The sequence below is a fragment of the Haliotis rubra genome, unplaced genomic scaffold (genome assembly GCF_003918875.1).
Source record: "Haliotis rubra isolate DU_JTF1 unplaced genomic scaffold, ASM391887v1 Scf99, whole genome shotgun sequence".
NCBI lineage: Eukaryota > Metazoa > Mollusca > Gastropoda > Lepetellida > Haliotidae > Haliotis > Haliotis rubra.
Window position 1 is genome coordinate 1811593 of NW_025767734.1, and position 23611 is coordinate 1835203.

Genomic DNA, 23611 nt, shown 5'->3' on the forward strand with positions numbered 1-23611 from the left:
GGCTGGTCTATAGTAGTGATTAGTGATTGTTGAACTTAGAGGGCTGTGGATACGCTATTTATCTCACATCCTTTATAAACTATCTATATGTACAACCTACAATGCTTTTATACATATATCCTACATGTAGAATAAATTCACTATTAAGTATAGTGGATAGTGGATATATAGTATAGAATTAACATAGTATCAATAAAACCTTTCATTATGCCTCCATTTTCTGTATATCTATCTACCGGTACTATATTTATTTACAATACATCAATTACCTAATGTAAATCTATTATTTTTGATAATTTATTTACTGTATATTCTTAATTTACTGTATATATCAGGGGTGGAAATAACCCATTGCCCGACGCCCGAGTCCAGTGTTTTTTCTGTCGGGCAAGCAAATTTGAATATCACACTGTACCAGTGTCCAGTTGATATTCCAATGTTAATTATGTTGTTTATTTAAAAAATCAACAAGAAAACGGCCGGTATAGTGGAAAAATTATCAGGGCAAGTGATTTAACTTGTGCCACTGTACCAGAGTACACTAGCAATTTTAGAGTTAGTTCCACCCCTGTATATACACTATGGATTTAACCATACTAAACTTGGAATCAAACTTACTGAGTGAGATTTATAATGTTAACTTAAGCAGGCAACCCAGCTCTACATTGAAAACACAGTATGTTTATCTCCATTCTATCATTAACAAATAACATGCATTCTCTTTGGTACTAGCAAATATACTGAGTGAAATGGTATGGATTTGTCCAATGTTTCATGTGGGTGGTCATTCTGAATTATGGAATGACAGGCAACAGACTTCAAACAAAATAAGGTGCTCTAACTCAAGCGGTTTCTTTCACCCTGCAATACGTCACTCGAACATATGACATGATTGAATGGGTTTTTGTTTGTTGTTTACGATGACTCAGCAGTATTCCAGTTACTGAAAGCATTTAGCAAAGCACCTGTGAAAACCAACAGGAAGTGGAAGCCACTTCTTAAAACTAAGCAAGTCTGACACTACCATGTAATTTGATATCTCTGGTGAACCAATTAGAATTGAGATATTCATGTCAGAATACAATATCCACTAGTTACTACATATCAATTAAAGTTTATATTTACAGAAACTGGTTCCAGGCTAAAAACAGTGAACATGAATGACTGTAGTGATGTTTGACTGCGAAGACCTATGACTGTAGTGATGTGAGGCCGAAAACCTGGCAGGGTTTTACCTCGACTAACAAAAATAGGGGCCCTGGGAACCCCTAATCATTAGTTTTAAGTACCAGTGTAACAGTGAAGAGAACTGTACATTTTGATAATTTCTTTATAGCCTGGAATGAATCATTTATCATGTGGACTGATGGATGAAATGATGCACATTACTGCTCTGAAAGAAACAGCCAAACACTTAACAAAGTCACAGATGTGTTGTGGGTACAATTGAATAATTTTGTACGTCCGTCTGGATGCAGTGAATTTTTTTCTGCGGCCATTCTCTACATTTATGCGTAATGGACGCACATTTACACATCGCATAAAACCATGCCTGGGCTAGCTATGAGGTGAAAATGAGAGACAAGAATATGTTTCATTAACATTCAAACATCACTCTTCACTGATATTGCACAGTGCCATAAAAAAATGTACATCAAAATGTTTTCTTTTCATTCTAAATAACAACTATTCAATATTGTCATACAGTACTTATAATATCTCCATTTTCTCATGATTGTCTGTTCTTTATAGCATCTTCTCCATGCTATAACATGTTATAGCCCCTTGTTGTAGTAGAGGACGGATTCGTCAGTCAGACCCTTAAACTTCGGGTTCCAGATCGGATGTGTTCACCTATGTGAGAAATTGAGTGAGTGAGTGAGTGAGTTAATATTTAACGTCACATCGGCAATATTTCAGTCATATCGTGACGAGAACATTTGATATTGAAATGAAATATATGTATATTATAAAAAACCTGCCGACGAAGGACAGTAAAACAACTAGAATATCACAGATATGTATGTAAAACTAGTAATTAAATCTAAAACGTTTTAACTATAGGGGAAAAACAATACAGTATAAAAATGGGCTATAAATCGCCAATAACTGAAGGTAGATCACCATACCAGGGACCATGGGGGTGAGAAATTGAAGATGCAGATAATGCAGTTAACTTTGAAAGCTAAAAACAGGTAAGAACAAAACAACGACTTCATGGAGGTTTTTTTTGTTCTACCAGGAAAACTTACGAATTAATTATGAGGACAGGTTCTCAGCTTTTAACTGCATGAGCAACAGTAGTAATAATACTAGTGCATATTCATAATGCGCACATATCCATGTTGTAAGCATGCTCTTGGCACTAACACATTATCTGCCTGTTATGTGCTAGAAGGTTATAGTCACATGACTTATCCCACCGAGTACCCATTTTCTGCTGGGTGAACAGAGGCAATTTTGAACAAACCTACTTGCCTAAGGTGAGACCATAATTATTCCTTTTTCGTATGAAGTCATGATCAATCAGATCACAGGTGAGAAGTGGCATTGCGAAGGGGTGACCCATCAAAGTGCCCTTACTTTCAATAACTTTTGAGATACCTGCAAGTTTTCTGCCGGGAGCATCAATCTACCCAGTCAGGACACAATGACATACAACAACCAAGTCACAGGTATGAGATGATGAAAACCAATTCTAACCCGGATCTTCATGGCATTGTCATATATTTCGAATCATGCATTGAACATTTTAATTTATGGCCAACCAAATATTTTCTAATTTAAAAACATTTTCATATGAACATATCTGTCTGTATAACAAGTGAGTGAGTGAGTTTAGTTTTTATGCCACACTCAGCAATATTCCAGCTATATGGCGGTGGTCTGTAAATAATCGAGTCTGGACCAGACAATCCGGTGATCAACAGCATGAGCATCGATCTGCGCAATTGGGAACCGATGACACATGTCAACCAAGTCAGCGAGCCTGACCACCCGATCCCGTTAGTCGCCTCTTACGACAAGCATAGTCGCCTTTTGTGGCAAGCATGGGTTGCTGAAGACCTATTCTACCCCGGATCTTCAGGGTCCTGTATAACAAGTGAAAATGAGGTCATGATGTGTATTTACCTGAGACACTTGTGGGAAGAGGGCAATTGCCACAGGAAGCGCGAGACCAAATGCTGCCGTACACACAACTGCATTACAGGGCAAATGCATTCTAGGATACTTCTTTAGGAATTGGGTTCTGTGGAAAAGGCAAATCAAAATATGTAAAATTTCATCCCCTGATGTGATTCAGCTTTCTGAAGTACTTCAACTTCATTTCATACTTCAGGCAACTTATAACCTTAGGAGCATTTAAAAATGTCCTGGACCGCCTCCGTGGTGTAGTGGTTAGAGCGTCCGCCCGGAGAGCGGAAGGTCGTGGGTTCGATCCCCGACCGCGTCAAACCAAAAGATGTTAAAATATGGTACTTGTTGGTCCCTGCCTGGCGCTCGGCATTAATGGGTACAACAAGGACTGGTCGGCTCGGAGTCAGTATAATGTGTCTGAGTGGGGTATTCATGCTTCACTGCGGCATGGTATCTCAGTGGGCTAGCACTATAAAACCAGCTTCAGTCTGGGCTAGTACAAGCAGCCGCACATACACATACACACGCATGCACGTCGTCATATGAGCGAAATATTCTCAAGCACGACGTAAAACCCAATTTCACCTCACCTCACCTAAAAATGTCCTGCTGAACAACGAACTCACTTTTCCAAGACGGACATGATGAGTGGAGGGATGATGAGAATGGGAGCTGGCAGGAACATCCGGGTCATGGCCGTCTCCTTCAAAGCCTGAGGTCAGAGGTCAGGGAACAAGAGTTCAGATGTCATCATTAGGTTGAGTAGAAAGGACTCAAACATAACGATTGCTATTTCTCGACTTTCATAATGAAACTTGGTAGTTTCTTAGTCTGCCACAAATCAAGCTTTCCATTATGCTGTGTACATGAGTTTGGTCAAACACAACTAGGAGCAGCTTTTCGGAGGAAAAAGAGATATGTTGCTGGTCTGAGAAAATGCATCACTTTGGTGAAAATTTTGATAACTGTATACCACGACAAACCCAGAAAGACAACCAGGTCAAATCTGGGATTTGAACACACAACCATGGGACACAACCATGGGACACAACTATGCAAAGTGACTAGTGGTTGCTAAGACAACTGGGCCTAGATTTTCGAAGCTCTCTTAGAGCTAAGATAGTTGTAGGTTAATGTTAATGTATGGCACTAACGACTATCTTAGCACTAAGAGAGCTTCAAAAATCTAGACCCTGGGCCTCATCAATCCCAAGGCATAAATAGACCTTGACCATGTGTTTTAGCCTATCACTGGCGGGACTAGCTGGAAACATGGGTTCTTCAACATAGATACTACTTACAGTTTGTACAGATTCAATATACATAGTGTTCAGCATACAATGACAATATAAATGATCATGTCCTTGACTAGTATACTTCACTCAAAATCTCACAACTTCAGTACCCTGCTGTAAGGATCATAGGTATTATATTTATCATCCAAAACTGTGTTCCACAGTAGATATCGCTCCTAGGAGATATCGTTTCGACAGTAGATTTTGTACAATGCCCTGACAATGCTATGACGTCATGAACTTGTTGACGTCACAATGTTATGACATCGCTGCACTGCAAATCTAATGGCAGTACTGTGTTCAGAGATGTACAATTTTCATTGAAAACTAATGAAGAGTGATTTTTGATGATAAATAGAATCTCACCCGAGTGTCTTTTGATTTCAAATATATCACCACGAGTTGATAAAGTAACAAATATCCGAGGCTTGCCGAGGATATTTTTACTTTTATCAACGAGTGTTGATATATTTGATATCAGAAGACATGAGGATTCTCTATTTACCATCATATCACTGAAAATGCTACTTTTTCAAAGCAAAGGTGAATCATTCAATATCTTGACCTACTTTTCTGGCAGCAATCTTGGATGTTCCGACCATCTTCTCATTCTGGTCAAACACCTCAATACCTTCTGACAACTCAAAGTTTCTCATGAGGAGAACATTGCAGGTGCTTGCTGTGGCTGATTAATAAATGAAAAGGAAATGTTCCAACAGCGAAAATATACAAAGTCAAATCAGGATTGGACCAGAAAGAAATATGACAGTTTTACTGCAGTCAATAATAAATTGGGAAATGTGTCAATAAAAAGATCTTCACAGTTAAGAACTACTGATGATCAACACATCAGACAAATCTTTCCTACTGCTTGGACTGACTGCCTGACTGAGTTTGGTTTTTACGCCGCTTTTAGCAATATTCCAGCAACATCATGGCGGGGGACACCAGAAATGGCCTTCACACAATGCACCCATGTGGGGATTCGAACCCGGGTCTTCGGCGTGACAAGCCAACGCTTTAACCACTAGGCTACCCCACCGCCCCGCTACTGCTTGGAAGGAAGTACACTTTGGTATCAGCACATCAGACACACCATGGTCTACTGTTGCAGTCAAATTAATATTATACAGTTAAGAAGTTATGTTTAGATAGAGATCATGTGATCTGGGGTAAATCACATGACTGTTATAGGGGATATAACTAAAAACAGCAGCAGAATGAAAGGTCAGGCAGTCAGTGAGCACATCGTGTCCTACAGTCTTTCAACCAGCAGTGGCGGCAGAAACAGTTTGTATTCAGATAACACATAATAAAAAACATTCTGTGTTGGCACAGTATGTTTTATGAGGGAACGTTAATACAGATATCTGCAGCGGTGACACCTACCTACAGCTGGGAAGGGAATAAACTTCTGTATCATCATTTTCGTTGCTGGGCTGAAATTCTGTGCTTTCTTGATCAAAATATTGAGACCTACCTGGAGATACAACAAAAAAGCATGATCACACATATCAGAAGATATACCAAATTGTTATAGGTGAGGTGAAATTGGGTTTTACGTCGTGCTTGAGAATATTTCACTCATATGACGACGTGCATGTGTGTGTTTGTGTATGTGCGGCTGCTTGTACTAGCCCAGACTGAAGCTGGTTTTATAGTGCTAGCCCACTGAGATACCATGCCGCAGTGAAGCATGAATACCCCACTCAGACACATTATACTGACTCCGAGCCGACCAGTCCTTGATGTACCCATGGCCGAGCGCCAGGCAGGGACCAACAAGTACCATGTATTAACGTCTTTTGGAATGACGCGGTCGGGGATCGAACCCGCTACCTTTCGCTCTGCGGGCGGACGCTCTAACCACTACACCACGGAGGCGGTCCAAATTGTTATAGGTTTATGCGAGTAAAAAGCCCAAAGTGCTGAAGACTCAGATGTTTGCCACTTTGTGAAACCCACAACCATGGGTGTCATACTGACAAACCTGGAAACGTACCGTAATTGGCGCCAACTGGGATTTGAACCCCTGATCATAGGTTTCTGGTATGGAAACAGCAAAAACTTGGCACTGACAGTATATTTTCCCTGATATATTATTTACATTCACCTCATAAAGATATCAGAACATGCTGAATCAATGTATTATTTTTCCTGATACAGGAAATGTGGTTTACAGGAATTTCTTACAGCGATGGAGACTGCACTAGAGACAGCACCAAAGTAGCCCATGAGGAACCTGGACATGGGAGTCTCCTGAAACAGTTAACATTTATCCTGGAAAGATGTGAACATCTGTTATTTTTCTTGAAAGGAAAGAAACAATTTATACACATTGAAATGATATTCATATAGTTATTCTGTTGTTTATAATGCAAATAAACCTTTTACAAAAAAAAGAAAAAGAAATTCTAACACTTGAAAAACCAAAATAAATATGAACACTATTGACAAATCAAGTCTTGTAACAGTTGATCAATGCTCTATGAAAAGGCAACCCAGCGGGCACACAACGTTGAATCAACGTTGAATTTTGGTTGTTTGGTTGATCAACCTTTCATAAACGTTGATTCAATGTTTATCATGCGACCAAAGAAAGTTAGTCGAGATTCGTTTAGTTGTAACGTTGTTTCAACGTAAGGAACCAACAAAATGTCAACTAATTGTTTCCTTGGCAAATTTGATACATAATTCATATTGGTAATAGGTATCCAACTTAGCAACTATCATTTCGGAACATTATGTTCATAAAAGATCAAGATCGAGCTAGTGACAGATATAATCTTATATATTATTTGATTCCCGGCAACTTCGGTCGGACGCATAGCGAAATCCACTGGAATTCGGAGTGTCACACTTCACTGGCGTAATTACTCGTGAGAGTAGAGGACAGTAAGTGTGAATGTCGAACACCTCTGCAGCACCATATTCGGATGCCTTGGTATGGAAGCCAAGTGAAGTAGTTCTTAAACCCATAACTTGAGAACAATGATTGAGATCCTGTTCAACTTTGTTCTGTATGTAGAAAAGAAGCAGGTAAAGGCAAAAGCAGAACTGTCCCTCAACTCGTTGATGGGCTGATGTAAACTGCTGAGGTCGAACTAGTGTAGTTCCAGGACATCTGTGACAGACAGGTCTACGCAGAAGTTAATGTGAAGTGAAGACTATAGCTGAATGCCAGAAGCAACCTTCCATGAGAGCGGTCAAAGGAGCAGTTGCTATTGTCGAGGCTAATGCAAAGAGTCTCATGAGGACTGGCGGCGGCAGCCCTACAAAGTGGAGGCTCACAGGATCGGGCCATGCATTCCAGAAAGCCAATGTGGCAGGAAACCTCAGATCTGGAAGCGGCCGACAAGGGTATGAAGAAGGCGCTTTCATAGCCATCGATGATCCTTGGAGGCAGCAAGGTAAAGGTGTAGAAACCCTATACTTGGGGCAGAGTGTCAAGTCTTCAGTATCATCAGGCCCAAAGATGGACAACGGGGGAATGGTAAACATCCGGTCCGGTTGCCCTGGCAGTTGGTTTTTCACGATGAAGCCCCAGTGGAGACCCAGGAAAAAAAGCTTCGCCATGCTTCTTCTGCTTTCGAACCGCCGCGCAATTGACAACAAGTGCGTGAAGCTCAAGATATCTACGAGCAGCAGTAGCCATGCTACCAGGAAGAAGAATGTCACTTCACTTCGAAGTCCCTGTCTTCTAAAGGTGTGTAGTCTGTAGAATCAAATGACAAAGGACAAGGACAGTTCCCAGGCCAGAAGTCTGAACTTCCTGGACTGGATGGTGGTTGTAGAAGTGAAGAAAACTCTGCAATTCTGGAAGAGTGAAGATCTTCGTACCCGTGTTAGTAGCCAAAACCGAGTTGTTAGCAGCCAGTTAGGTAGCTAACGTAGTACCTTTGAGTTCCTAGTAGCACGGAGATGCTGCAGGAACGCAGAAACGACCTGAGTAGAGGCAGATTGGGACATGGATTTCCCCAATGTTACAACAGCCTTCAAACTTCTTCCACTATCGTCGTAGAAAGAGCGGATCGAAATACGATGAATTGAAGTGATAGCTGTGGCAACTTGACGAGAGTAGCCTGAGCTATGAGTAATCTCTGGAGAGTGAGTGAGTGAGTTTGGTTTAACGCCGCTTTTAGCAATATTCCAACAATATCACGGCGGGGGACACCAGAAATGAAATCTCTGGAGATGCACCAAGTGTAGATTAAGGGTCTGAGAGGACCAGTGGCAAAGTTCCGGGTGAGGGTGAAAAGCAGGATGCCCCGGTCAGGAAGTGGTACTGGGTTTGGCTCTGCCAGGTTTGTTAGTTCAACAAACTAACTTCTCGCTGGTCAGGACTTAGTGCATGACCAAAAGCAGTAGAATCTTGCTGGTGGTCAACAGCTTCTGTATCACAGATGAACACCAGAAATGGGCTTCACACATTAAACCCATGTGGGGATTCGAACCTGGGTCTTCGACGTGACGGGTTCGGGAAGATGAATCAGTTCCTTGGGATTGTCTGCCTAAAGATACAGGCACAAAAAAAGCTGTAACGGCTGAAGCTGAATTCTGTATGTTAGGGCTTGATCTGATGTCAGAAAGCCTAGTAGCTCCTGCCACTGAGATAGCAGTGATGTAGGGATATCTGATGTACTGATGCCACTGAGATAGCACTGATGTAGGGATATCTCTCCTGAGATAGGAACGTTAATTAGTGAAGCTACCACGGCAATACTGACCGAGTGCTGAATGTAGTAGAGTCGGCGCATAGAAATTGTCAATCAATCTAACGGAACATTCACACTGTGCACGGAGTGATGAAGGTCATAAAATCAGTGATCTCAGGAACGTTGGTTCGCTAAATGAAGTATTGTTCCGTCAGATGGAGGGATAAAGTTAGTAGATTCGACGCATGGAGATCGTCGATCTACCGAAACAGTCGTAAAATCGCTGTAATGACGAAGGTAAAAAAGCCTGGCGACGTCAGGGAATGTTCGTCAGGGAAGGTTCGTCTGGGACACGAAGGCAGTAAAATATGTGCCTGGGGACCATGCGAGCAGAACTGCAATGACCTCTGAACTGAGGGCTTGGGCTAAAGTCTCTCTCGGCTGGCTGACGAATCCCGACATAATCACTCTTACCGGGAATGGCACTGTTCATCGTCACTGGCAATAAAAGGCTGTGATTGTTATCCGCTTGCAGGACCTAGATAGAGCTGTCAGTGTACTTCATAGTGACTCTAAATATCATAATTCTCCGGTAAACAAGGGGTAGTCCGCCATTTGCAAATGGTACCCACAATGCAACAGTGACAAACATCCGGACAACACGGTTCGGTGAACCGTGCGAGGCAATAACTCCGTAACATCCCGGACAAAGGGGATGATAGCTACTTGACAAGACATCAGTACTGGTACCATGAGCAGAAATCTTGACCCATCTGTCCAGAGGCTTGCTGATGTAGAGGGAAGGGTGATGAAGATGACAAAGCAGGCCATGATTTCACCATAACGCTGTTACGAGTAGTTTGTAGTAACAGGTCTCAGTTAAAAGCCGGAAAATTCCTGGATAGCAAGCCTGTCTAGTAGCGCATTGGTGAGTGGTTGTGGAGCTGATATTCACGCCGGCGGTAGATTTCTAAACCAAATCATTCATCAAGGTGAAGATCGGAAGGTAGACAACCGAATGATATGAGCTCTGGTCACGAAGTCTAAGTCTGGGGGATCGGGGGATCGTCAGAGCGTCAAGTGCTGGCGTTATCTAAATGTCTGCGCTATTGACATAGCTACTTCATCTGTTTAATCAGCATAAAGCAAGGGTACCAGGTGGGATAGTCATGTGACTAAAATCTTCTAGCTTCACATGCCATAGGGTGATCCGAGAGCCAAGTCTAATGGTCATGCTGAGAGCATGCCACCCGTAAGGTTGAGGAAATCAGTGTATCACAAATGCCATGAATGTTAACATCGTGTTGAAAGCTGGTAGAATATAATTAACAGCTGGTATAATTGACCGTATCTAGACGCAAGGTCATGATCCTCGATGAGCATGTAAAAAAACAGTGTTGACAAGTTCCGATCCGTCAAGTTGAATGTAGTAAGTAGTTCATCTGGTATCTTGCTCAAGATAGTTGTAGATGAGTGAGTGAGTGAGTATAATCTTACGCCGGATAGCTGTAGCTGATCAAGTGACCATGTGTGTCGACTGAACCAGCATTATTGCTGTAACTTAAAGGCGGAATGGTTCGGCAATGCTGGCAATTCGGTGAATACTGATGGTTCGGCGAAGACTGTTGCTGATTCCAAGCAGTAGTAAATAGCACTCAACATCGCAGCCAGATCTGGGGGAGGAGTAGTTTCCTACGCAGGAGTCCAGGAATCTGGTACAAACTGAGTAGACTCGAGACGTGCGAGGAGGCAGGAGCCCTGTCAGAAGTCGTAGCACGCTGATATCTATAATCGGAGCCCCGTTGAGTAGATCCATATTGATGTCTGGAGGGGAACGAGCCGGAAGAAGACGCACATATGGAGACCCGATGAGAAATTCTGGGACAAGGAGGGGAAGTACCACAACGAGAATGATGATCCCTGGATCTTGAACCATAGGCAGCAGTCGATCATGTACAGGAGATCTAGGTTGACGGGTCGAGTGCATAGACGAGGAAGTCCCATGCTGACGAGAAGACGAAGTCCGAGGAGGTGACTTCGATCGAAGAACCGATCTCAACGAAGTAGATGGAGGCGTTGCTGAGTTGAATTCAAACGGGTTGAAGAGTGGCGTCCCGGCGGTGAAGTAGATTTACCAGGTGTATCAGGTGAACAAATCCCAAGGATAATAGGAGCCTGGTCCAAACGACTCGGTGAAAACTGTGTCCGTGCTGAGGAGACATGACTGTAGGATCCAGCAGAGTTCCGGGAAGTACACAGATGATCCAGAGAAGGGCGTTCCGTTGAATACCGCTTGGAAGAAAGACGTATCGGCGAAAGTCGGTTCATCACATGTCGTTCCAGTGAAGTCTGTTGAGAAGACGATCGATCCGGAGAACACTGAAGCGTAGACTGGCCTTTTGATGAAGACTGGTTCGGCGAAAGCTGTTTCGTAGAGAGCCGGTCTAATTCTGGGGAAGGTGGACAGTCCGGCGAAAGTCGATGTGGAGGGGAGTGGACAGGAGAAGCGTGATCCGGCGAACTGTGATTCGATCTGGCAGTCTGCAGCGAAGCAGAAGATCGAGGTAGCTGGACGCAAGACACACTTCTTTCCGCCGAATGGGAAGAAGACGGTGAAATAACCACTGACAAGCGTTGAGGCGAGGTAGACTGGTTCCTCTCACTAATGGATGAACGACAAGAGTGAGAGCGGCTTCTGCGCAGTCAGGTGTAGCGATCAGGTGATTCTTGTCCAGGTTGATAAGCCAGGTTGCCAAGATAACTGGTCTGGTGAACGAGAGACAGAGAACGTGGTTCGAAGGTCCCGCTGTGTAGAGGTCTCCTGAGGGGTGGTGGCGGTCTACCCAAGACGTGGTCGAAGATGAAGTGACTCGGGCTGGAATGTTGAGAGCTCAGCCGAATGTCTTCCAATAAGTAAGAATCTGACGACGCTCTCATGAAATCCTCTTCATTCAGTGAGGGGACTGTGACTGCCGAGCAGACAAAGTAGGACGCTAAAACTTTCTTTCTTGGAGGGACTGGGTCCGTCAAGTGAAGCGGCATAACGAGCCCTGTCAGCAACACGACGAGCGCAAACCCGAGTGTAGTCACCAAGTAAGAACCTTGCAATTATCGCAACGAGAGTCCCATTTACAGTGTCCCATACAGTCAATACAATATCCATGTGGATCACACACGGAGAACGCTTATTACACCAGGAGCATTTTCCCTCTTCTATGGCTGGTCAACTTTCCCCATGTTGTAGACAAAGTCGAAAACGTTGAGCAAAGTAACATACGTCCACACTCGTGTGCGCGACAAGAAAGAGAATGATGATTCGGAGATAGTCACGTGGGCAGCTAGTGGTGCATGCCGCATGCTTTGCATGAGAGCTAGGAAGCTGTCTTATAATGAGGGAAGCATGGAGTGCATGGGCGGATGGACAAGAGAGGCCTAAGGAAAAAAGTTTACATCGTTCCACTCAGTGTCGAATCAAGAGAGCGAAGTGCATACCGTGAGATTGGATAAGTTTAAAAATAAACCTTTTAAAAAAAAAAAGAAATTCTAACACTTGAAAAAGTAAAATACATATGAACACTATTGTCTTGTAACAGTTGATCAATGCTCTATGAAAAGGCAAATAACATATAAAAATGTATTTGAGTTCTTTCAAACGTTTACCTTTGTTGCATTCCTGTTTGCGTAGTTGACACAAGCATTGTGACTCTGGTTAATCCACTGCCAGAATACTGTCTGGACCATGCTAGGATTGGGCAGCAAAAGACCTACCACCTAAGTGAATAATGAAAACAACAGTATTTGTTAGGGGAACAGTACCACCTACATGACTAACAACACTATTTGTTAGGGGAACAGTACCACCTACATGAATAACAACACTATTTGTTTGGGGAACAGTACCACCTTCATGAAAAACAACACTATTTGTTAGGAGAACAGTACCACCTACATAAATAACATCAGTATTTGTTAGGGGAGAGTAGTACAGACAGAGTACCGTTCAGAACATGCTAGTGTTGGACAGTAGATGGCCTACCACCTACATGAATAACAAGACTATTTGTTAGGGGAGTAATACTGACACAATATTGTCTGGAACATGTTAGTGTTGGACAGTAGACGGCCTACCACCTACATGAATAACAAGACTATTTGTTAGGGTTGGAACAGTAATACTGACACACCTACATGTCTGGAACATGTTAGTGTTGGGCAGTAGATGGCCTACCACCTACATGAATAACAAGACTATTTGTTAGGGGAGTAATACTGACACAATATTGTCTTGAACATGCTAGTGTTGGACAGTAGATGGCCTACCACCTACATGAATAACAAGACTATTTGTTAGGGGAGTAATACTGACACAATATTGTCTGGAACATGTTAGTGTTGGGCAGTAGACGGCCTACAACTTACACATGTAACAACACTATTTCTTATTTAAAAAGCACTGCATCAATGCTTTCTGGATCAAAGCTGGGTTGAATTACACATATCTCAAGTTTTCAAAGGTATTTTACTGACTTGACACAGCAAAACAATTCAGCAACAAGATTTTGCAGACATACCTCTGTGACATCATAGCCTAACTACAAATAAAGTTTCATGATCATACAATTCCCTCTGTATCATGATAGGACTAAATCAACCCTCCTTCATGGATTTACACAGTGTACACACGTGTGTTTTTATTATTATACCTCCATTAATGAAAAAAACTATTTAAGTTCTTTCTAAGAGAAATAGTCACAGTTTCAGTTATTTAATTGATTAACTTACAATGGGAGCACCAAATGGGACGAATCCTGAAATACAATACAAAACATTATTGACTTAATATTGTTTTAACTATAACACTGACTGACTGACTGAGTTTGGCTTTACGCCGCTTTTAGCAATATTCCAGCAACATCACGGCGGGGAACACCAAAAATGGGCTTCACACTTTGTACCCATGTGGGGATTCGAACCCGGGGCTTCAGCGTGGAGAGACAAAGCTTTAACCACTAGGCTACCCCATTGCCCCTTTAACTATAACAAAACATGTTGATATATTGAACCAGTTATCACCATGATCACTCAGGTTATATCACAGACTTATGGAAACTACATGTTAGTAAGTATCAGTCTCTTTTAATAGGTCTTGTGGTCATGGTAACCATGAGCGTTAACCTTGACCATTGACTCAACCTGACCAGAACCTTTCCAAAGGAGATCGCCAGTTCTGAGGATGTATGTACATGCACAGATATTTTATTGATAGTTTGCGATCAATGTGACCTTGACCTTTTAGCAATATTCTAGCAATATCATGGTGGGGGGACACCAGAAATGGGCTTCACACATTGTACCCATGTGAGGAATCGAACCTGGGTCTATGCTACCCCAACGCCCCTGTGGAAGCATGAAACATCCATAAAGGTAAAGTTTCATTTTGTATTGTAAAGTGTGTGCTTGCCTAGATTTTATTCTCCTGTGTGGATCTCTGACTTACCTGACACGGAATGGCATGAAGATCTTCTCCCCTGTGTCTGGGTGGATCATGGACTGAAGTCAAAACAAACTAAATCAGATTCATGGACACTTTCCCCATTGTTTGACCTGAAGCGTTGCAGACGTCCATGTTATTTCATTGAAACATCAGAAATTGTTATGTTATGTAGAGGAATGCACACGCTCAGCACAGACATGATGGATATTCTCTCAACATCACAGAATGTGAGTATAATTTGCATTCTTGTCTGGGCAGAAATTAAGTGAAGGTTTTATACTAAACATGAGAATTTAAAGAATATCTTTACCTATGATAGATGAAAGGATATATAAAGTAACCATGCCTCAGAAACTATCAATGATATACCATGTTTCAGACTTCAATGCTGACCTTGATCTTTGATTATTCTTGATGAATTCAATTACAAAGTAAGGTTCAATCACAGGGAAGGTACATACTAACTTCAATTATCATTGGAGCAAGTATAATCAGAAACATTTGTTATTTTTTCATCTTGTGACCTTGACCTTTTCATGGACTCCTATTAGGGGTGGGTATTGCAGAGAATTTTCATATTGCGATATATTGCGATGCGGAAGCATATATTGCGATATGTATTGCAATATATTGCAAGGATTATTTTTTTAACAAAACTACTTATAATCGAGTTAATGTTTGATTATAAAGCAAAAACACAACAAAATCACTATGATTGATTAACCTTTTATAAAAACTTTTAATCATGACAAAATAAAAATGTAAGTAACATTTGGCACTAATGAAACAGGGAAAAGAACTATTCAAAAAACGGAAATATCCAAAGATTTCCGAGTGTTACGAAGTTTTCCGAATGCATGTCAAAATACCGGTTTTCGATCAGCGTATCTCAATACGTATCGTTTTCATGTCTGAACTGGTAAATACCGGTAAACCGGTTATATTTTGCAGCCCTAACTCCTATGGATTACCTGCTTTATCTTCTGTGCATCCCACAACTGCTTGTCTGTAGTGGAGGGCTCAAGGCGGCCATGTTTGAAGTCATCCAGCAGTCTTTTAGAAGCCTGCAGCTTTGCCTTGAGGGATGAGATTATGAAAACACATGCATAAAAATACACTCGAATTGGGCATTTCTGTTTTCTAGAACATACATGCTATGGTAGTTTTTAATTCTAAGAATGCCAAGCACAGACCATGCTGCTATCCCATGTGTTCAACACCGACAGTATCCGCTCATTCAGACACTGAGTATGTCTCATTTAATGATTCACACGGTATTAAGTTATATAGAACACTGATACCCACCTCTGTAGTAAACAGCGTGCGTGGATCTATTACATCGATGAAGTGCCGCAGTCGACCATGAAAATTGCCCTGTATACAAAAATAAGATAACAGATTAAATACAGTCTAAATGCACAGAACATTTTGGCTTATACATTGCATGTAGGAATCTGAGTGTGTGGTGTGTTTTTGCATGTGCAAGTCTGGACCAGACAATCCAGTGATCAACAGCATGAGCAATCTACGCAATTGGGATACGATGACGTGTGTCAACCAAGTCATCGAGCCTGACCAACCAATCCCGGGGAATTTTAGGCATTTTAATTATCACAGATGTAATTTTTATTCTAATAATTTCAATGACTATTTTCAGATGCTTATCTGAGGAGTGTACACTATCCATGTCAAAATGTGTAGAAAACATTTGGAGGTACTGTGTGTGTGAAAATTGATGTGTGTGCTTGTGTGTTGTGATCTACCTTGTGCAGGGGAGGGACGCACCAGCAACGGTTTATCATGCTTATGTATGCTCTTATTGGCTGGATGTTTAGTAAAAGCACTGTGCACAAACAAGATTAATATTTAACATATGTTATACATGTAGTTAGGATTACACTTTACTGAGAAAGTGTGATTCTAGTTTTGTAGGGATTGATCCAAACCTCCACACTGAGAGTGAGACAAAGTCAGCAATCTAACCCACTCAGCCACCGAGGGTTCCACATAAAGGAAGCTAATAAATGGTTGTCCAGATCATGTACTTTGTTTACCCATCTAACAATACCTTTATTTAAGTGAAATATAATCAACAGGATCATGCAAGTTCAGTAGTGATATATTAGTTCAAATCTGAAGAGAATTACTGCTCACTATAGCTTGTATATCATGATTTGTTCTAGATCTGCCAGGGCGGTGGGGTAGCCTAGTGGTTAGCGTTTGCTTGTCATGCCGAAGACTCGGGTTTGATTCCCCACATGGGTACAATGTGTGAAGCCCATTTCTGGTGTCCCTGCCATGATATTGCTGGAATATTGCTAAAAGCGATGTAAAACCATACTCACTCACTCACTGTACCTGGAATGAACCCAGTTTATACCCATACTAACTTTAACTTGTATATTGCACGTTAAATGATCTAAACAACTCACTCACTCACTCTAGATCTGCACTGACAAAACCCCACTACAGCAGCTCCACAACACAACAGACACTGGCTTAACTAGACTTGCACAAGTCTCTAAGGTAATAACTAATAGCTTAAATCATAATTTCCATGAAATATGAATAAAAAGAACACATTGGTCTGCTTATCAAGACTAGCCAGTCTTTAAAGGATAGAATAACAATACATCAATGAGCTTAATTAGCACTCAGTGCAGACTTGGAGCAAGGCTATGGCTGAACTGTCTCCATCATCTATAACCAAACATAGGGGGTGGCTGACTTACATAGGTCAACAGCATTATCTGTGACAGGGGAAGGGGGGTTGAGGTGGACGTTGTGGTGATGAGAGGTCACTTTCCCAGCAATATTGGCCAGATGACCCAAATGTAGTCTGTCATACAGACCCTGAAGCAAATATATCCAAGAAAGCCCATGCAAGTCTACAAAATGTGGCAAGTCTAGATTTCCACAGTTTCAGCTTCTGAAAATGAAGAAAGTCTCAGGGCTCCTTTTCATTATATATATTTTTTAACAATCAACTTTCTTTCTGTAAAATATGTTCATTTCAGAGACTAATTGTTAGTCTAACCCAATTGGAACAAAAGTGCTCCAGCTAACATAGTTTTGGCCCTGGATGACACTGTTGTAAGTGACCAGCTCATCTCACCGAGTAGTCAACTGAGTGTGAGATCTGGTGACAGTCACAGCAGGGCATTATGTTTTCAACTATGAGGAAATCAGTACAGATTCTTACTCTGCTATGGAACAAACTATGTCTTTCTAAAACATGGCACTTGGTGTCAGGAGACTGTAAGGCCTTGAGATCTTTAAATACAAAACTATAACTCAAGTCTGTGGAGCTGCCTTGGATATGAACTAAATCTGTTCATCTGGAATTACTGATGGCTGCCAACATAATGATGCTTCCTCAATCAAATCAACTTCATGCACACAGCATAACACCCATTTCATAACCAATGTACTGGCAAAGAAGGATAAGTTGAGCACCGACCTGACAATTGACCAGTATTAGCATGTATGAGTGCCGCCCACTGGAACTTGCCATTGTTAGCGAAGGGTCCCCAGGTTGTCCGCGATCAAGTGTAGTGCGACTTGCTACACCAGCGTGAGAGTCTTATGAGCAAGCCGTGTGCAGCTCCGCGCGGAATCAATTCCATCGTCATGCAATGCATGTGCACTAGCCTACATCTGCTCTACCTTTCACAAACCAAATGGGTTAGCTCAATGCCGTGTACCGCCTACTTCTCATAAACACGTTCTCTGCGCCGGTCCAACTTATCCTTGTTTGCCAGTAACTGACACAACAGTTGATGCTGAAGTTGATGGTGAGGCAAGCAAAACTTGGCAACTTTGGAGACACTGGGTGTACCTGATCTTGAGCAATCTCTGGCAGAGCCATGTTTCCAATATTGTACCAAAAGTTGTGCTATGAGCAATGATGAAACACCTTCCGTCTCATTTTTGCAATTCAGCAGGTTCAAAGTCTACCAATAGTGTTATTTTACATGTATATTCAATCTTGGTATGACTATCTGTACTATGACTATATATCAAATTTCACTTCATAAACTGATTTGTGAACATGATACATAAACTTGCCAAACTTGTCACAAAACAAGGTGTGACAACCACATTTTTATTGCAAATATTGGGATCATGTAGCATGATGGTAATATGCTTCACTCAGGATCACTTTTAATACAGACATTGTACAGGTGAGGTGAGGTGAAATTGGGTTTTACGTTGTGCTTGAGAATATTTCGCTCATATGACGACGTGCATGTGTGTGTATGTGTATGTGCGGCTGCTTGTACTAGCCCAGACTGAAGCTGGTTTTATAGTGCTAGCCCACTGAGATACCATGCCGCAGTGAAGCATGAATACCCCACTCAGACACATTATACTGACTCCGAGCCGACCAGTCCTTGTTGTACCCATTAATGCCGAGCGCCAGGCAGGGACCAACAAGTACCATATTTTAACGTCTTTTGGTATGACGCGGTCGGGGATCGAACCAGCGACCTTCCGCTCTCCAGGCGGACGCTCTAACCACTACACTACGGAGGCGGGTACAGACATTGTAGGGAGAGAAGCATACATTTTGAAGGTTTATATGGGGGATCGCCCTATTCATGGGGTTGGCTGTTGCTGTATAAACAGCGATATAAGTTATTATAACAGAAAATCATATAGTGGAAGTATATATAGGGGATCGTAAAAAATCCACTTTGTCTCCTGAAAAAGATACATGTAAAACACTAACTGCAATGGCAACCATCCACCAATCAGTTGTATAGTTGATATACAGGGTGGTATATAAATACATAAATAACAATCAATCGACACAAATGTTCACGGACACCTTACAACATATTAACATTGTAATGTTTTATTAAACACTAGGGTCAAATAAAAATCACTTTCATTACTTTCAGAAGTGTTTGTAAACAAAAGTAGAGCACCTCGAGCTAATATGAGCGAACACAGCAACCAGTATAGTGCTAAGTTATTCTGATGCTATGAAGTTTGCTTGAATGTATGCAATATAGGTCAGCCTGAGTCAGACAGATAGCTTCTTCATTATGGGAACTGCAGGCCTGGTGAGCTGGCAACTGTCAAGGGTCATATGATACCGTACATATCCTTGTAAACTTGTAAATACATGTACTTGTAAATGACTGAGTGAGTGAGTGAGTTACGCAGACATATGCCAGCGGTCTGTAAATAATTGATTCTGGACCTGACAATCCAGTGATGAATGGCATTAGAATTGATCTCCGCAGTTCTGATACGATGATATGAGTCAACCAAGTCAGTACATGTGTCTGACCACCTGATCCTGTTAGTCGCCCCTTATGTCAGACCTAAGTCACAACTTATGTTTGATAATCTGAACACATGTGCTAGCTCAGTAAACGGAAACTGTTTTCACATTATTCATTGGTAATTAGGTTAGATTACACTATTTACACGATTTCCAAGTCTTGGAGCATTCAATAAGTCATTTATTTGATAATTTATTAATAGTTCTATACATATTGGCAAGATATGAAATGTAAGGTAAAGCACAGAGCACTGTCTAGAATGTGTATAGCTTGCAAAGCACTTTGACATGGTGGTACATAATTCATATGTTAGAACTTAAACAAAGCCATGTTTTAAATTCTATTGAGTCTATGAATTAGAGTCATAGTGCCAGAGAAGAAATCTTAATTACATAAACCAAATACGCAAAGATGTCAGTACCTATTAATCAATAAAAACATGACAATAAAAAAATCTTAATTTATAATAAATTCAAGATTCTATCCCCAATTTAAACAGTGATTTCACTGGTGAGAGGAAAAGTAAGTTGTGAGTAACAAGTTAGTGGCTTCAGTAATGTCAATACTTACATTTTTTAAGTTAGTAGATGAACTATATATTAAAGCACTAATTAATTTATGAAAATATAAACCTAACAAAATTTTACTTTGAAACAAATTCAAGATTTTATCCCCAATATTAATAGTGAGAAAGGGCATTTAGTTCCATATCCTGAATGAGTGATTCCAAATTCAACATTGCATGGTTGATTCTACAGGTATGTAATCCTTATCTACACTCCATATTATTATTATTATAGGATATTATATAGCGCACATATCCAGGCAACTAGTGCATGCTCAAGGCGCCAGTAAGTGAGTAAGTTATGAAATGCTGTTGTTTTACTCCTGGTCTTTCAACCTCACTCCAATCATTTCAACTTTCTAAACATATTTACAGGATACGATGATATAAACACAAACAATATCTGCACAAAATGTTGTGAGTGATAGTCACTTGTGTATTCGGTGAATTCAACTGTATCCCTTCATGAATTCAATTTATTATTCATAATCAGAAGAATCGAATATTTATGCATGTACTAAATAGTGTGTTTTCACTTGGAACTAGTTTGTTGTTTATCTAAGTGAGATATGCAAAATGTAATCCAAGCTATGCAGTAGTGTAATTTGTGTTATCTTTAGAGGCTACAATAAGTGGCATTGTTGCAATTAGTGTTTCTTTCTTGTTTAGAGAAAACATAATCTAAATTTATAATTTCATATCCCTCATGTTAATTCCTAGATATTAACAATAAAGTATTCATGAATACATATTTGTTACACTATATTCATAAGACATATCGTATTTGCCTCATAGTATGTTCATTTGCCTCATAGTATGTTCATTATAGCCCTTTTGAGTGAGTGAGGGAATATTGCTTAATGATGCATCAGCAATTTTGCAGCTGCTCACAGCACAAACAATGGTGGCTGTCATAAAAGGTTGTCATGATTATTGAATTTAAACAGTGGGTAGGTAGAATGCAGTCAATAAACATGTTTATTGTATGTATGAAATGCTCTGCTTTCAAGATTACTGAACTTATCTTGTGATATTACGGAAGTGGTAGGATATAGTCAATACCCATGATTATTGTATCTAGGAAAAGCTCTGCTGTCAAGATTAGTGAACAGAGTTGTTACACAAGAGTGTAATTAGGAGACAGTCAATTAATATTTATTGCATCTATCAAGTGCTCTGCTTTGACTCCTCTCCCCTCACTCCACGAAAAATGACAGCTCCAATAGCAGTAATTCAATTTTAAAGTAGGTCAGGTAAGTGAGCTTTTGAAAGAAAAAATATCACAGCAGGGGTAAACTGTGAGGATTAAGGTCAGAAGTGGTTGATATCTATTTTTCATATCATTATGTTTCTGTTGGTGTACAATGAGAATGAGGACAACATGTAAAATTCCAGAATTAACCCCGTGAAATAGACAGCTGAGAGAAAAAAAACTGCTGAGTCATGAAAATATATTTTGACAACACTGACCTAAATAGTCAAGAGTATGTAATGGTACGCTTGAGGGTATGACAACTTTCCAATAATTGCACATATTAACACTAAGAGACCGTTCATAATTTATGGCTTGGGATGGGATGTGGGGTGTGGTGTGTGATGATGATTTTAAGCGGGGGTCATCAATTTTGTTCATACATATTAGAGGGATCAGCAATTTTGTACATGAAAATATTAAAAAATTATGCTTAAAATTATGGGAGGAGGGGCATCATTGATATTGTACATGACATGCAGGCGGGTCGCTTTTTTTTGTACATAAAACTTGGGGGTGCATTCACATTGTACATGCTTCTCCAAAAATCCATCTGTTAAACTAAAGTATACTGATGTATGGTAGAAAATGTAGAAACCTAAATACAAAACAATATACCGGGTATATACCTGTGGCCTGAATACACCCTCTCACATATTAACACTATCTGTCCATTCAGGACGGATAATCCATAAGTCTTTGTAGCTTCTTGGGTTTACTCTAAATATGCTCTGCTCAAGATAATTCTGCAAAGGAGCAAGGTCATCCCAAACTGGTATTGTGTTGGTTGTAGCTAGTTTGAACTAAGTTTTATCATTATATGTTTTGTGAAATGATGATAAGCCATATCTCCCTAAACATTAATACTGATACACCATTGTGCCATAAGTTCAAATTAGGTCACAATAAAATGACATCACAAATATATCTGAAACTGGTCAATTCTAGTTTTTTCACTCAACAAACCAGTTTTTGCTTTTCAAAAACTAAAAAGATATATAGTAGAAAGAATGACTTAAGATGATGAATTGAATATATTCCCATAAATTGTCTCTTTTTGCATGGATCAAGCATATCAACTTTCGGCAAGACATTGGAGTTTTAAATATTTATTGCCTTGTGCTGATAGATTGTATATCAAAAGACACAAGGTTAAGATTCTCTATGTGGACTACATCACAAACAAAACTTGTCATGAGAACATCATGTGATCAATTAAACCACAAGATATTAACCATATTCATAAATGACAATAACTGTCAATGAACACTTATGAATGGTAAAATATTCTAAACCATTAGGACATTTCCATGTGATTTTTTTTCTTAAATATAGAATGAGGTAACACAATGAACATGTGTCGGGAATTTTTGTTGTCAACTTTTAATCTAAGAGTTGCCAAGAGCACAAACTGCCAAATAAATAAAAAAATGTCAGTAATGACACTGAGTGCATTGGATGAATGCAAAACAACACATGTGGCAAATTCCAGACATTCAAATCAACGAAACGATGCATTTACCTCATGCCATAATTCGTGACGCAATTTGACCATTTACGGTACACTAGCTGGTAATGCCATAACACTCCCAGTCATGCTGAATGACCGAACTGCAATGGATGACATTGAATTGTAAGGACATTGGACACTGTCTGTTGGTCACCTGATCATATTTCGGTCTGTTGAGCTTGAAAGGAGGGTATCCTTCACTTGACACCGCTTTCTGCAAACTTCCCATTATCGTGTCTTTTGTCACCTTCCCCTCAGCTCGTCATGTGGAGCAGACGTTTGTAAACTGTACAGTCACGTGACAACGCCGCTTGCAGGTGCGTGTTAGAGTTACTTCCCTTAGACCATATGTCTTCTCGTGAGAATTTTGTGTTGGTTGTAACTAGTTTGAACTAAGTTTTATCATTA

At 40.5% G+C, this 23611-nt stretch overlaps 1 protein-coding gene across 1 annotated transcript; it reads right to left on the bottom strand.

Annotated features, from left to right (window-relative positions):
• Positions 1–577: 577 nt before the first annotated feature.
• Positions 578–23509, bottom strand: LOC124265645 (sideroflexin-5-like). Its single transcript, XM_046700438.1, is given in 13 exon segments — positions 578–1823; positions 1825–1854; positions 3133–3250; positions 3765–3850; positions 5003–5118; positions 5823–5913; positions 6627–6692; positions 12749–12859; positions 13871–13905; positions 14593–14638; positions 15554–15658; positions 15888–15956; positions 23358–23509. Coding segments are annotated over 13 exon segments (996 nt in total). The 5' UTR covers positions 23433–23509; the 3' UTR covers positions 578–1775.
• Between the last annotated feature and the right edge of the window lie 102 nt (positions 23510–23611).